At 35.2% G+C, this 17083-nt stretch overlaps 1 protein-coding gene across 1 annotated transcript in view; it reads left to right on the top strand.

Moving 5' to 3' along the window:
• The window catches only part of LOC111053773, a 33081-nt gene extending 17360 nt beyond the window's left edge, over positions 1 to 15721 (top strand). The window contains exons 7-13 of the mRNA XM_039426981.1: positions 2399 to 2443; positions 2904 to 3010; positions 3341 to 3554; positions 6746 to 6953; positions 11245 to 11388; positions 12306 to 12478; positions 14969 to 15721. Of these exons, the coding sequence (XP_039282915.1) occupies positions 2399 to 2443; positions 2904 to 3010; positions 3341 to 3554; positions 6746 to 6953; positions 11245 to 11388; positions 12306 to 12478; positions 14969 to 15124 (1047 nt within the window). The 3' untranslated portion in view covers positions 15125 to 15721. The remainder of the gene's footprint in view (positions 1 to 2398; positions 2444 to 2903; positions 3011 to 3340; positions 3555 to 6745; positions 6954 to 11244; positions 11389 to 12305; positions 12479 to 14968) is intronic.
• Positions 15722 to 17083: the final 1362 nt, after the last annotated feature.

Below are 17083 nucleotides of genomic sequence, written 5' to 3'. Positions count from 1 at the left end.
ATTTACTGAAAAATAATAAATTTCAGGTATTGTTGTAGCTACTGTAATAATGATAAAAGTTTTTAATAAATAAATATTATCCCAAAAAAACATTTTTTCGGTCATAATTGATTTGTTTTTGGTAGCATAGTAGGAACTACGAAACGCTTGTACAGTTTTACGACTGATTTGAAAAGAATTAAACTACACGAGAGTGTTTGAATTTTTGGTTTGAAAGATAATAATAAATTCAAAAATTTTAAGTTCTTAATTTTCAAATTGAAAGAAGATTCAGGAATTTTTATCTCGTTGACTGATCATCTCAAATCATAATAATAAGGATTACTACCTTACTACCTACTACCTTACTGGACAAGTTCTAAAGTAGCAATACGGTAACTCTATTGTAGTCTAGGCTACGAATGCTCAAAAAAAAGTATAGAAGGAAAAGTTTGAAACACAATTTCTGACAACGCTGCTCTTTTAAGGATAGTAAACATAAGGGTAAACATATCAAACGTCCTCACTCCTACCCTCTGTGCTAAAGGGGTGGGGGTGGTTTGAAAATACCATAAATTTTGTTTTTTTGCACGTATCTCGAACAATATGCGTCTTTCGGGAATTATTGTCGAATAGAAAATTGGAGCTTACAAATTAGCCTACAAGTTTGATTTTCAACATTTTCCCATATCTCTTCTAATTGTCTATATATGAGCTCTCGAAGGTGTCACATTTGAAGAAAAACGCTTACGGCTTCGATTTTTCCATCTTTCTGGCCTTATAACTTTTTAAAGATTGATTGAAAAAATCCGTGCTAATACTGAGCTCATAGAGCATCATTATTCTCTTCAATTTCATGTATAATTTAATATTATTTCATTATTTTACACATCTTCCTACGATTGTTTCAGCCGTTATAGTGTTGTGTGTAGAATTTTCAGTTTAACAACAATAGATCAATTGACTGGGAAATTTGCAAGGAACGTTTGGAACACAATATTTTACTTTGCAGCTTTGTTTGGACTAGTTAGAAGGTAAACATATCAAAAGTCCTCATCCCTACACCTTGTGCTTAAGGGATGAGGGTGGTTTGAAAGTTTCGTTTTTTCATTTCTAGCTTACACGCATATATCTTGGAAGCTATGCATTTCAGCCATCATGACTAACTGAACAAAAATGAAGCTAGATAAATTTTCTACAAGTATAATAGTTCAGTAGAGTTTTGTGATAGCTCCATTAGTTTTCGAGATATTTACTTTTAAAAGTCTAAACTCTTTGAAAAGTCAGTTTTTCTTCCAACTTGTTGCACTTTCAGAGCTTATTACTCAACAACAATGCATCGAAAAAATAAATACTAAAAGTTGGGTTGTAGAGGATTCAATTCTCTTCAGTTTGATGTATTATTTCATCATTCTATGCTTTCCAACAATTGTTGAAGCAGCTTCAGTGTTGAGTGTGAAATTCTTAACTCAGCAAAAATAGATCATTTGACAATGTAATTTGGATACAATATCTGGAACACATTTTTTGACTCTGCAGCTTCATTAAGACTAGTTAGGAGCTGAACCTATTGAAAAACCTCATCTCTAACTCTTGTGCTAAAGGTGAAAACCGTCAAGTTGACACTTGTTGAGAATTAGCACAGGGTAGGAGTGAGGACTTTTGATATGTTTACCCCCTTACCATCACTCAAAAGAGCTGCGGGTCAAAAATTGTGTTCCAAACTTTTCTCTCTATAATCTTTCGTTGACTGGACTAATGTGGAAGAGCTGAATATTCAGATAAGCTGGTTTCAAAATGAATGAAAAAATAAGTACAGTATATTATAGTGATGTATCTATTCTCGTGAGTATGATCATTTGATTTTAATACACCAGGCTGGAATATTTATGCTACCATACTCCATTGTACCTATATACTCCATTTCACCTATATACTCCATTGTACCTATATACTCCATTGTACCTATATACTCCATTGTACCTATATACTCCATTGTACCTAAATACTCCATTGTACTTATATACTCCATTGTACCTATATTCTCCATTGTACCTATATACTCCATTGTACCTATATACTCTATTGTACCTATATACTCCATTGTACCTATATACTCCATGGTATTCTGTACACTCTGAACATTTTTCCGAGTAGTCAATAATTACTGACCCAAACATTTGTTTATGACCACAATATTTCCTAAATTATCATAAGATCCATGTTCATCCTACTATTTACTGCTGTCAAGTTACCGTATTTTTTAAATTCATTGTTGAGATTTGTTAATACTGTGGGTTTTCACTATTACCGTACTAAAGTATAATAATTATTATAGCATATGGTATTGTATGTAAAAATGATGGTAAAAAATGAATGTGATTTATAAAGTGTTTGCCTTATTGATTCTCTGTTACAGGATTCAAAGCAAGAACAACTAATATTGGTTGGAAAATTTTTTCTGGTAAGCTCACGTCTCATTATTTTATTCAAAATCAAACTACCAAGCATGAACTAGGCATCCTATTCTCTATATTACATTTTTTATCTTCCCGAGAACTTTTCTTTATAGGTAAATTTTATAATTTATATATAATTAATCATTTCATAGGCTGAACTGATCACCTGAATTTTCCTTGACATTTATATCTTAAACTATCTTCCTTCTTTATTTTGTTCACTTGACCTTATCTTATCTATATCATACTTTGCGAATTGAATGTGTTAATATGAAAGTTGAGAGTTCGACTCCGAACTATAGGCCTATAGGCCTATACTTACAGTTTTCTTTTGATTCCATGTTTCGAATACGATAATGTATTTTTTTAGAAGCTAAATCAGCCTAGAAACTATTTCCATATTACATAATATGTTCTTATATTATAAAAACCTTCCGAATTTATTTCAAGTTTTTTCTCAAATAGGCTTGGAAGGATGAAAAACTGAAATGGGATCCAGCCAGCTATGGCAATATAACTTCATTGCAGCTCATACATGGAGAGATTTGGAAGCCTGAGCTGATTCTTTACAAGTGAGTTCCTATTTTTCAAAATCAGCCAAAAAATTGATTGGCACTACACATTTTTTCACAATATTTCAGTCAATTAACTGCAAACACTTTCATGAAGGCCTAATTCATTCAAAAACTATATACGGTAGGCTGAATATCACAACCAATGGTTTTCTAGCTGAAAAGTGAGTAAATTTTAACTTTAAAGGCACTATTTAATATATATTATAATTCTCAGTGAAATAAATTTATTCATGAGTCAATGAAGTAAAATCCATAATATGTTAAATATAATATGAATTGATGATTTTCAAAATTTAATTCATATTTGAAATAAATATTTTTGTCTAGTGCTGCTGGTCATGGAGTAAATCCTCTGGGGCCGAGTGGAATGGTTGTCTCCAATAGAGGAGAGGTAAATTGGAATCCAAACTCCAGACTACAGACTCGATGTTCTTTGGAATTCAAATACTTATTCAATGAGAAACATACGTGTGAAATACAACTTGGATTGTGGGCGACTCAGGACATTTTCAGACTTGTCTGGGTGGAAGTTAACTTGCAGGTAAGAAACAAAAAAGCATAAAAGTAATATTCTTCTAGTCTATCATTTACAATAACATGGGCTGATAGTATTATCATAGCCACCTCTAATACAAGGCCGCGGCCTACGATATTGCAACGTCGCAGTGTAGGCCTAGAATCTAATACATGATTGGTGAAGAAGATTTTAAAAAATACCAGCTGATCTTTTCCACCAATCATGTATTAGATTCTAGGCCTACACTGCGACGTTGCAATATCGTAGGCCGCGGCCTTGTATTAGAGGTGGCTATGGTATTATATATTATTATAGTCCAGCCAATGCTACAATATGAATTAACAACAATTCCAGTTCTCAATTTACTCTCTGTGACATGCGTGTTGTTGCTTCACAACTGACGTGTGTGTGTATGAGAGAGTGCAAGAGAGAGAGAGAGCATTTTGATGGTTCAGGAATGATTGTTTTAGTTGATTCAATATTATATTGGAGCAATAAATGAAATTTTGGATTATTAAAGTTCTGGACTCATTGACCCACAAATAAGTTTCTAGTCTATTGAGCAATTGATATTTTGTCATCAGGGTATTATTTTGCAGCACATTCATCATAACAATACATACTAGTTAATAATATCAAAGAATAATAGTGTTATTCAAGTAAAATAGGGATAATTCCCACTATTATGTATTGTGGCCAATTAATAGAATTTAAAGAGTTCGCGGGTTGTGTAATGCTGCCATCTGGCGGAGGTTTTTGGAGTTTATTCAGGTCAGCTGTTTGTTGTAGCCGAGTGCTGGTCGGTTGGAAATTGTTCGAATTGTGTTTGCTATAAGACTAATAATTGTCTGCATGTCTGGTTTTGTATTGAAAAGTTTTCTCGTAATTTGTGTATTGTCGTAAGAAATGAATAAATTTTAGTATATGTAAAAGCGTCTTCAGCGGTTTAAACTTGACTTCACATTTTTCTAAATATTTAAATTGAAATACAGATATATAGATTTAATTCTTTTGCTTTCGGACCATACAGTCATCAGCAACGTCAATAGAATATTCATAACACTTAATTTATTATAAAGTATGTGTGAAAAACTCCTCCAAAGAATAGAAGGGGTTTGCACACAGAAGATCGAACAGTAATTTGCCGAACAAAGAGACTGGATAATTTTTTATTGACTGGCAACCTATTGTAGACCTTTGTTCTTAAGACGTGATGGGACTTCTGTACTTGGGTTAATCTTGTACGTTGGGTATCAAGTTGTTGTCTTTGGCGGGTGTTGTAAGAATGAACCATACCTCTTGAGTTTATTTTACACTTATTTTTATGTATATACAAGGCAACAACATGAATATATTGGATGTAAACCGTTTGTATTCCAAGTGAAACAAATAACGGTTTCAATGTTCCCTGAAAGTGGCCCCCACTATTATCCTCACAGCTTTTTTCTGGAGAAGGAGAACACCAGAAACATGACTACTTCCACCCCAGTGTAGGATAGGTAGGTACCATATGACAGAAGACTGTGGAACAAACTGAAATATGCCATACGCAAATAATCATTCGACAGTTGACTCTTGAGACATCCTATGAGGTAGATAGACTTTGAGAGCTTGCCACAAAGATTTCTACAATGAGGCTCCCATGTTAACCTTTGGTCTATGTAGACGCCCAGGAACTTACTTAATAATAATAATAATATCGAGTGACCTGGCTGGCTCAGGTCTGTTGTCAGAGTTTTCAGGTCGCAACTGATCAATTTCAGGGCCTCTGACATGACCTAACGACTGCTTTTTAGGCAGCCGGGACCGACGGCTTAACGTGTCCATCCGAAACACGGGAGTGGCCCGAGAATATATCTTGCCCGGGCCGGGATTTGAACCCGGGCCTCTGAATCATGAAGCCAGCTTCTGATCCACTCGACTACGGCCACTCCTACTTACTTGATGTTTCTCCTATGGCTGAGGGTCAGCTCTATGCTTTAAGCCACAGATAAGTGTTTGGGTCTTATTATCATTCATGGAGAATCCGTTGGCCTCCAACCACTCACAGGTCTCTCTCTTGTAGCCCTCCATCCTTACCCTCATCTCATCCAAGTCCCCACCACAAGACATCAAAGAAGTGTCATCCTCATATAGGATGGTGTTGGTTGTAATGACACAAGGGAGGTCATTTATCATTAATAAGAAAAGCAACGGTCCCACTTTCAAACATTGAGGCAGGCAACTGGGAACAAAGGCGTCCATCTGCAATTGCTGCTTCATGTCAGGTTTGAGTGTTTTTCCTCCCAAATTCCCAATATTATTCTCTCTTGCTCTCATTTCCTATTACCTAAATACTCAAATTTGGAATGGTGATGGCGAGATAGAATTGTTGAGGTGAGTTTTTTTGGTTTCATGTGTTTGTCGGTTTCCGTGTTGAAAACAAGGTTGGATCTGAAATTAATAAACGAAATACAGTCCACTATTTACCAGAAGAAACATGTATTGTTAAGGTGCGGACTTTTGCTCTGCTCTGCAATCGAACGTCACTCGAGCAGATCGATTGATGATCGACCGGGGAGCAAGAGTGGAACGCGAGAAGAGCTTACATCTCCCGTAACGCTCATGATCGGTGCGAGGGCGGAGCGATGGAGGAACGAGGGCGGAGCGGGTTGGGGGCGCGTATATCTGTACGCACTTCAATACATAATAGTGTATATATATAGTATGTTTAATTATAATGTTGTATTTTTTATATTTGTAGCTTCACTATTTTCTATGTATATATTATATTCTATAATATCTTGTATTTTTCTATCAAAATAGAAGGAATTAGTCTTATATTGTTCAATCTCATTCACCGAAACGTTTGTTCTAAGACTTTTAAAATGTTTAAAGACGTAGATTTGGAAAAACATTTCTTAGTTTATTTTTCAAAGCTGGCCTGTCTCTTGTAGATATCATATCTTGTAGATATGTAGAAAATCAGTAACTGATTTTGTGAACATATTATTTTGTAAGGCAATAAATTTGATTTGAGTTTGATATTATAATATTATTATTATTATTATATCTCATCAATATTTTTTGTGCTGATGATCATGTTCCATTTTATGTCGCCTCACTTTTCAATTCCATTATTCTTTCCCCAATGAAATAACATCCATAGATCTACATTATTTATTTAATTTATTTGTATTATTTGCTCGAATTATTCAATAATTATTGATTTACAGGACAATGGGGTAGCACCTCCGAAGCCATCATCATTGGAACATTTGAATGTAACTACAAAGTGGATTGAAACTCCATGGTATGATAATAAAGGCAATGAAAATTTGGACATTAATGGAAAAAGCAGCAACTCGGTGCTTGCGCTGGCAATGACTGTAAAGTCAAACGATGATAACCTCTATTTATTTGTTGTTAGTTTACCTGTAATAGGTGAGAAAAATATCAATTCACTTCACAATAAAAATTGTCTAATAAGTGTTTTGCAAGCTCAATGTGTTAGTTATACTTTTTGGATTATAGGCTACTGTTGATATGATACGGAGTGTTTCAAAAAGAATGAACCAATTTTAAACAGTTATATTTATTTTTTAAAATGGTGCACACAAACCAATTTTACATCAAATTACTCACAGAAGTATCGAGTTTATGATGATGTATTATAAGATTATAAGTGCTTTATGTGCCCTTCTCTTGAGAGGCTCGACCTACATCTAGACGGTAGTCAAATTCATCCCAGACAGTTCGCAGTTAGCTACTGCATCAGTTATCCTGGTTTTTATTTTAGGTCCTCAATATCAAGTGCTAAAAGAGGAACAACGTTAAAGATCGTGTTCAATTTCCTCCCCTAGCATTTGATATTGAGGAGCTAAAATCCAAGTAACTGATTCAGTAGCTACAGTCCGAGAAGTCATCTTGCGAACAGTCTGGGATGAATTTGGCTACTGTCTAAATGTCGGCCGAGCCTCAAAAGGAGGGCACTTAGAACACATATAATACATCATCATAAACTCGATACTTCTGTGAGTAATTTGATGTAAAATTGGTTTGTGTGTTTCATTTTTTTAAAATAAATATAACTGTTTAAAATTGGGTCATTCTTTTTAAACACCCGGTATAATATGTCAGTCATTCTAACAGTCCTAACTTTGAAATTGAAATTTATTGACAACACTGACATGTTTTAAAAATATTTTTACAATGCAATTATTATATAGAAACCAGTATCATGATGGAAAGAAAAAGAACTTCAGTAGCAGTTAACAGCTGTGGTTGAAGTTCTACACTATTGTTATTGTACATAATAATGTGAACGAGACAGTCACTCCATTTTGATAACTAAAAAAAAGAATAAGTCCTTGTCAATTTCACACAAATAGAAATAGAGTACTAGTAAAAAAATAAATAAATAAAACCTGAAAAACAAACAAAATATATAGGTACATAATATATATTCCTCGATGTACCTAACCATGTATACAGTGAATACATAACATAAAAAGAATAAGTAAAAAATGAATAAATAAACCTCTGTCACCAGTAACAATTTTAACAAGTGAGTCAAAAACAGTCAAATTGAGCATCAGTAAAGTGACAGATAAAGACAAGAGTTAAATTTAGTAATAAAATACTACGGTTCGTTTGGTGCAATTAAAGGAAAAATAATATTAATTCAATAAAACCGATTTACGCAGGGAAAAAATGAAGAAAGTCCAAGTAAAATCAAAAACAGTGAGAAGTGTTTCGAAATGGTGGGAAAAAAGAGCAACGAGAAATGTATGATAGTCTGAAGGATTAGTTGGCCTCTAGAATATTTCCTCCTCAATGTCGATCGTACGTATCCACTCTCCAATTTCATTCCTGAGCATTCTGCTCCCGTTTATATTTTCTATGAATTTAGTCGGGATTAAATTTATCAGCCTCTGAGAGACGTAAATAAATTGTTTTCTACACACATTTAAGTCCATTCTATATTGCTGAAATATGTCTCTAGTAGGGCGTAAGTTCAAATTGGAACCGGTTACACGCCTATTAAATTTATGTTCATTGTTTTTTATGTGAAATATTAGGTTTTTTATGTAGAGCTGTCGAACGGCTAACACTTTAAAATCATTGAATAGATCACAGCTCTCCATTTTCATCACATTTAGTTCACATTCACAGTTCATCACGTCAAGTTTTTTCACTTTCACAGTTTACATTCATCACATTTAGGTCTCCATTTAGTTCATCACATAGAACTTCATTCCAAGTCCTAACAGTCCTTATTGTTTTTGAAGGGACGGATTCAAGGATCCAAAGGTTCAAAGAACCCCACACGTCAACCGAAGCTTATTGTGTTCCCAAGTAATATGTTGGTTAGGCAAACCAATACCTGTGTTCTTTACAAGAACCAGAAGTTTTTCCCTATACTAACACCCTATTCATCACCTGGTTGCTTGTTGCAATCCAGTGTGATATGCTTGTCAGGCTCTTGAGACTGATTAATCCTCGTGACCTATTGGTGTTTTTGTAGGTCCTTCCGCTGAGAGAGGGACCTCAAGCTGCCTCTAGGGCACCCGGCGCCCGGCCACCCTCGATTCAGCCTTTTGACCCACATTTGTGTCTGGAGTTTCACCCATCTCTGGTCTCTTGGGATTTTGTTTTTGCCCCTCCAAAACTCTGCAGGGCAAAAGCCTCACCTCTCCCAAGAAGTTTTTCCTGTATGGCCGCCCTTCTTTGAGCAGTGGTGAGTTTTGGCCTCTCCACCCACAAACACGTGGTCTACGTGAGTTCCACTCCTGGCCCTTTTGTAGGTCCTTCCGCTGAAGGAGGGGACGCCAAACTGCCTCTAGGGCGCCCGGCGCTCAGCCACCCTCGACTCAGCCTCTTGACCCACATTTGTGTCTGGACTTTCACCCAACAGTGGTCTCTTGGGTTTTTCTTTTTGCCCCTCCGAAACTCTGCAGGGTTAAAAGCCTTACCTCTCCCTAGAAATTTTGCCTGATTGGCCGCCCTTCTCTGAGCAGTGGTGAGTTTTGGTCTCTCCACCCACAAACTCGTGACCTACGTGAGCTCCACTCCTGGCTTCTTTGTAGGTCTTCCGCCGAAGGAGGGGTCGCCAAATTGCCTCTAGGGCACCTGGCCACCCTCGACTTAGCCTCTTGACCTATATTTGTGTCTGGAGTTTCACCCATCTCTGGTCTCTTGGGTTTTTCTTCTTTCCCCTCCGAAACTGCCCTGATAAGGCAGATCCCGTGGGTTTGAAGGCCCGTTTGCCTTGAGGTCCATTTTAGTCGCCTCCTACGACAAGTATGGATACTGTGGGTGAATTCTGGTTATATAACCCCCATATTATTATATTTATATTATTATAATAATCAATTATAATTATTATAATTAATTAGCTCGGTGACCGAGCTTCGCTCTGGAGTACAAAAGCATAAAAATTTATTACGAAAGAAGAAATTATAATAAAATGCATACAGAAATGTTCTATCTAATTACAGTGAATTGAGATTAATTCCCAGAGGAATGCAATAATTTCCCTCACAAAGGCCCAGTTGCACAAAAGCCGGTTAAATTTTAATCCTGATTAACTTCACGTGAACCAAATCAGAGAAGACCATTATTTCAAAAAGATGGATCTACTGGAATTAATCAGGATTGAAAATAACCCAGCTTTTTTGCAACCGGCTTTTTTGCAACTAATTACCTGATTGAATGATTACAAAAGTTCAACAGCTGAGTCATAATTTTGACACAGTCCCTCACACATGAACTCGCTCACTCATTTCCATCACCAACAGACGACGAAATAATTATTATCAGCTGCTTTTCCAAGGATGAAGAATAATTATCCTTTCAATGTCCTTCAGCGAGTTTTCCCAGGGATGAAACCTAGTGCAATCGAATCTTTATAAACCTACTATGTTCTGAATCTCGTGAGAATCGTTAGAGCCGTTTTCGAGATCCGGTGAAATATAAATATATAAACATAAGTTGCTCGTTTAATAGTATAGGATTATTATCATTATTATTATATAATCTGTATAGATTCATTACACAATCTGTAAAACTGCCTGTAAGATTTTGCTAACTATTCGTCTGAAATTCCAACTGCTCACGAAGGTAGCGTGGACTATAATTTTACTATTAAAAATTCGTATAATACTAGGGACTTGGTCATTCAAGGGTTTTAAGCATGAGCTACATAATATAATGGCACTAACAATCGTTTAATTTATAAATCCTATTAGAATTTTCACTACACTAGGATGTTCTCACTAATATTTTCAAAAAAACTACACATCCACTTCAAGCAATTAAAATACTTCAATTTATCCCGCGATGAAAACTAATACATTTTGGTACAAAAATTTAGTGAAGTGAACCAAATCAAACACACGTTTCTTTAGGGCGATACATTTTAAGCATGCATCAATCTATTCATCTACTGTATTGGTACCCCTGAATAATAATTTGAAATGATTGGGAGAATGAGGTAGGCTATAGCATACGAACCCTAACTGTTCCTCTCTTAAATTAAGAGGTTAAAGGTTCTCACTTTTCACATAACACATTAATTTATTCTCAGTTCAAAATATTGTTTCATAAAAATTGTAACATTCAATAAGCAGGAAGATTGAATGAAATAATAAGTTGTTTTTTAATATTGTTTCTATATTGCTCATTTAATTCGATGTCGAGTTTCTCCTTTACATTTCTATAATTTATTTTTCAGTATTTACAGTCATGTTCCTCACGTGCTTTTGGATACCTTCGTGTGATGATTTCAGAGGTTGTCTAATGGTTTCAGCTTCTATGCTTTTCATGGCATTCTACAAATTTTTCAGTCTATTCAGATCAAGAAACTATTTTGTTTTGGGTAAGTATTGAACAATAGTTTTGCTGATTGCAATTTTTTTTCACACTCAAATTCTTATTCATTTATACTGATCATAAAACTCCGAAAATGTTTCAATTCATAATTGTGAAATTCTGCACGATTCTTGAAATCATATAGACACATAATACGTTGAGATAGCACCAGAACATTAATTATTAATTCTCTGTAGTCTAGGAGTAAATCGAAACAGGCGAAGTAGGTTACTTCAAAATAGTCACTGATAAAATAGGTGGTAATTTCGAGATGCAATCCAGTTATGCACCTAATCAACTAGATTGAACCATTTGCACAGTGAATGTTGATACTGAGTTGAATCAGCTAGTGGCTTGAACTCAAAATGAACCACATATTGTAAGAAACAAAGTTTATGGATTTAATCCAGTTTAAACTGATTTTTGAAGGATTGATTTTTGGTTCAAACTTGGTAATAATATTGTTGGCATTTAGAATCAGCCCTTGTCCAACATGTTGTGACAGACATATTGAATGTGGGATATGAACGCCAAACAGTTGGGAGGCTCAATCTCTCCCTCTGGCGTTTTGGTGGTGCGCACAAACTGGACAGACAACTATGTCAGCAAACTTCTTGTTGTCCTTCAAGTATTTCATTTTTCATTTTATAAATCACTCACTTCTTCGTCTTCTTCTCCATTAAACGCTGTTCAATTCAATAAATAAGATACTCGTCATATGTTAGAAGGCCAGTTACTGATCTCATTGCTCTGTTTTTAGTACAACTATTCTGTTTTTATTTTATTATAACTATAACTATTTTTCTCGAAATATTGTGGAAATCGATTCAATCATACATAAAATGTATAATATATAGCACAAGTTTCATCTGATCAATTCATTGATTAATTGACCAATTTGTTCATTGAATCTCATTTTTTCAGACATCACCTATGCTTTGTTTGCTGTATGGTTATGTATAGCTGGGGCAGCATCATGGTTTGCTAGCTCTTTGAGATCACGTCCAGGAAGTACGAAACCAAACTCAATTTTGCTTTCAATAGTGAAACTCGGATTCATCAAAAGCTTGTTTTGCTTACCTGGAAGATCTACTGAGGTTAATGAATAGCACTATAATTATTATACAAAAACAATAGTTAATAGAGTTTCTGAAATAAGCTGTCAGCAGGCTAGGGTCCAAAAAGTTATATCTAGAATGAATATTCAAGAATGGTAGTGTGCAGAGCAGTAGCGGCTCGTGATCTTTCAGCTTGGGGGTTCAACCTCATGATCTATAGGGGAGAAAGGTCAAGAGGATATAGAGTATTGAGCATAATTAAGTGTAAAGGTAATAAATAATAATTTTAAGGATTTACTCCCCAAAGACTAAGCATATTTTCTACAAATACAGATTTTTTGTCCTGTTCATATTTTTCTTGTTTGATTTTTACTTTGGGAGTTATTCTACCATCATGTTCTATTTTACACCTATCCTCAATATTAATAATGTTTTTTTCTTCAACAAATACTGAACCTTATTCATATTTCTTTATCAAAATGCTGTTACGGTACCTAACACAATAAATTATATTCACACTCTCACTAAAACAAAATGGACATACTAGAAATTACTAGTCTATATTCTTCAACACACAAAACAAATTTATATAACAAAAAATGCATTGAAAGCTATCACAACTGTATACAGTGTAAAGTTTCGTACCCACTAGAACGTATCATACCATGACCGTGCCCGTACCGACACATGCAAAAAATATTCTTTGCATCATTTGATATGTAATACACCCATTAGACCGTTCCGTCACCGGCCAAGCACGGAGCGTGCCATGCAAGTCCAGGTCAACATTTGTCGGCCAGTATATTTTGTGTGTGACGAAACGCTCATTGCATGGTACGTGACGCCTGCAAACCCCGTTGTAACCGCGCATGCGCCGCGTTGGTAACCAGTGTAGACACCATTGTGGTAAAGTACCTAGTTAGTTGCTACTTGCTAGTTGTAGTTATACATTAGTTGTGGTTATATAATTTTCAATTTTTCTCAACAATTTATTAAACTGGAATGACGTCATACGGAAATACGAAAAAAACTTTTCTTCATCATCCATTGATAAAGAAAAGGTGCCTATATAATGTCCAATACTCCCCCTCAGTTTTCCGTTTTCTTAGAGATTCGTGAATCCAATAGCGCCTCTGAGTTCCTCTATTCTCCTCTTCCTCGTCCAAAATAATTGCAACCATTGCCAATTCTGTTAATGATAATCGCCTAATAGCCATTTATTTATAAATAATTATGTGAACACTGATTAGAACACTATTTCACAACACCGCAAAATACGTACATCTGTTCATCGCTACATTCTCTTGCTAACTGACGCGTTCCCAACAACTTCTGACCGGGCATCATACGCGTATCATACGCGAACCATACGCGTAATGTACTGGCATAGAACGCTGTTGATCCGTTGTAGTGGGCATAGTTGTTATTTTACGTGCCTGGCATGGTCTGACACGGTCCGTGTCTGGTACGTTCTAGTGGGTACGAACCTTAAACCCGAAACCGTAACGTATAACCTAAAACTGTTACGCTTTCTTCTTCTTGTTCACCGCTTTTTTACTGTTTACTGCCACCAAATTTTAATTTATTGGTTATGTTCAAGATGGCACTGCTACTGAATCCGTATCACGAATACTCACGATTCATTCCGAGGTTTACCGAATGCTACACTTGCCTCGGCTAGGTTCGGCTACTCTCGGATGAACTCGTGCAAACTTGGTTCAGACAGGATTGTGAACCAAATCCGTGCTAGCAAACCGATTCCCCTCCTCTGTTCCACTACCACACCGAGCACTGTTTTTGGGTTCACATGGAGGAATGAACACTGCTTTTCACCACCACCCATCTCGTCATGCCATTCGGTGCTGTTTCAAGCAAGCCACTCCGGCACCGGCAGCAAAACATCGACGTTAATTTTACGTAGATGAAAAAATTTTGTGATGTAATTTCATAAGTATAAAATGAAAATATAACTATACGAGTAGAATTTATCATTCTATAGGAGTTGGTTCAATTCTGGAGGTTCAATGAACCATTGAACACATAGGACGAGCCGCCACTGGTGCAGAGTACGATTTTCAAATTAATTGTCTAATTTAATATTAACATTATATTATTCTGGGTTTTGGATTTTATTATTTGTTTCACAGTAGGCCTATAAATCTTATGATTTTCGACACAGTCATGTACGATAATGCTCTCGTACAAATTATATGTATGCTACATGACAGCCTATTATTTTTGTGGGTGTTTTCTCTGAGTCAAACATATTCAATTTACATTCAATATCTTGCTAACTTAGATAATAATGATAGCCGGTACATGCCGGTAGGCATGCATGTACGTTCCATCATCTCATTCCGTCACCCACGCACAAGTGAAACGCTTATGTGAGCATCACCCCTCAAAAAGAAACTGAAATAGGATTGGATTGAGAATAAATTTGAACTTGAATTTCAAATACCAACATCAATTTCAATTTGAAAGTGATCCCTATATATTCTCTCTCATTTCTAATAATTTGAATTGCAGGGCATTGATGAGCAGCACAATAATGTGGCTGAAGAAGGAGAACAGCCTGGAGAGTGGTATGCACAGGAATGGAAAGCCATCTCCGTATTGGTTACTCGGATCACATTCTACGTCTCATTAGTCGGTGTAATTTTATACTGGCAGTACCAGTTCTGACACATTAATTGTTTTTCAATGTAGAAGAAACTTCAAATGACTCTTGTCAGCTATATATTTTTTGTTTTTAGCACAGTAGCCTACAGAAAAAAGGAAGATTATGATATAGTCTGTTCCATATCATTATATAAGTAGGGGAAGGAAGGGTAAAGTGGAATACTTAACTTTACTCTTATATGAGAAGCTGTATTTTTGTTTATTCAGTAGTAATTTTTGTGTTCTTAGTTGACTTGGTCTTAAACTCAAGTCAACACCTATTCATTCTGAATTTCCTCCAATAGTAATTATTAATAGAATTCAGTAATTTATTCACCCTTTAAACATTCAACTTCACCCAACTGGTTGGGTAATAATTATTATTCTAATTCAATTGGACTCATCCTATAATAATTTTGATAAAATAGTTCAGGCATTATCTAAATATATCTACCTTTATTTGATTATATAGGCCTATATTCGACCTAGTACTTATAATAAATATTCAATTTCCTATTATTTCTTATCATCCTATAAAAATTATTGTCTTATCTCACTCATTCATGTATATCCCTTATAGCCTATTGTATGTTAGATAAATAAACTAGTTTATTGGGAAAATATTGGAATTAATTCACCTTGTCAACTTTGTATTCTATTTTCATAGCCTCCCTATCATCTATTGAATCTACTAACAATTCTACCACTGCTGCAGAACTGTCAACTTGAAAAAAATATTGTCCCTGAAATTACAAGTGATCACCGCACTTCCCCACACCAGTCTCAATGTTTCAATAATGGTAGACTATAAAACGGCTCTGGTACTTCGTTACAATGTTGTACGGTTGGCTACATATTATTATTTTTTCTAGAGTCTACAGAGTCTGGAAATTAGGGAAGATACCTTACTGGAGGAATCTCATTACCGTAGGCCTAGACTCTAAGGGAATGCACATAAAGAGTGATCCGAGTCCCAGCGGTCCTATAGAAGGGTATAGTATAGATTTACGAACCAACAATTATAATAATCCAAATCTAGATGTACATCTATTGCTATTCATATCCCTCTTCTAGGACTGCTTTGACCGCTGACCGCTCTCTGTGTGTGCACACACTTACGAATAAGGCGATCTTCTGGGGCCGCCAAATCTATAATTCTCCGCCAAATTGATATTGAAAAATATATTCTAAATGACATTTTTTTCATCATTTTGTGATTATTTTACAGAAACTAGCTTTCTGGCAGTTTCTGGAATAAATAAATGTTATTTCCTATAAAAGAAAACTAACAAAAATGTTAGTAAGAATTTTAGTAGTTTCATTGGCTAGGTACTGTGAAAGGAACACCTGTACAAATATTTTTCTGATAGACAACTTCCCACACATCATTTGCTGTGTTAATAGAATCTAAAATGTTTTCTCGACATTCATTATTGACTGTTCAAAGATATCATATTATGATTGTCTTTGTAGTCTTTGAACATATACTCACTATGCTTGTCTTACCTGTTGAAAGTCAATTAATACTTCCAGGCTCGCTAAATTCACCTCTTTGTTTCCAAGTTTCAACTTTTGTAGTGCTTGGGGCTACAAAAATGTATCGGTCTATTCTGATCAGGCAGAATAATAATATTCTTTTGTGCATATAGATCATAAATAGATTTTTTAGGAAATTATTTCATTCTAGCATTTTCAATAATTTTGTATTGTAATAATTATGTTAAGAGCATGAATATAATTTTCTTAATCTTCAATTGATTGTAAAATCTGGGAAAACTCAGAGAAGAACTGAAAAAACAGTTTATAAAAACATCTGAACTTCAAACTTACTTTCCTGTTCATCAAGCTTACATCATAGGACATTTTTAATAAAGTGTAACTGGAAAAATGTAAATCACTTGATTTTCAAGCGCGCTTATCACACTTTATCTAAACTTCAGCTGAACCCGTGTGTACCAAAATATAAATTTCCCTCGATTTTTT

This window comes from Nilaparvata lugens, chromosome 4, assembly GCF_014356525.2.
Source record: "Nilaparvata lugens isolate BPH chromosome 4, ASM1435652v1, whole genome shotgun sequence".
Lineage (NCBI taxonomy): Eukaryota > Metazoa > Arthropoda > Insecta > Hemiptera > Delphacidae > Nilaparvata > Nilaparvata lugens.
Note: the sequence above shows the minus strand (reverse complement) of the source record. Positions and strands in the feature narration are given on the sequence as shown.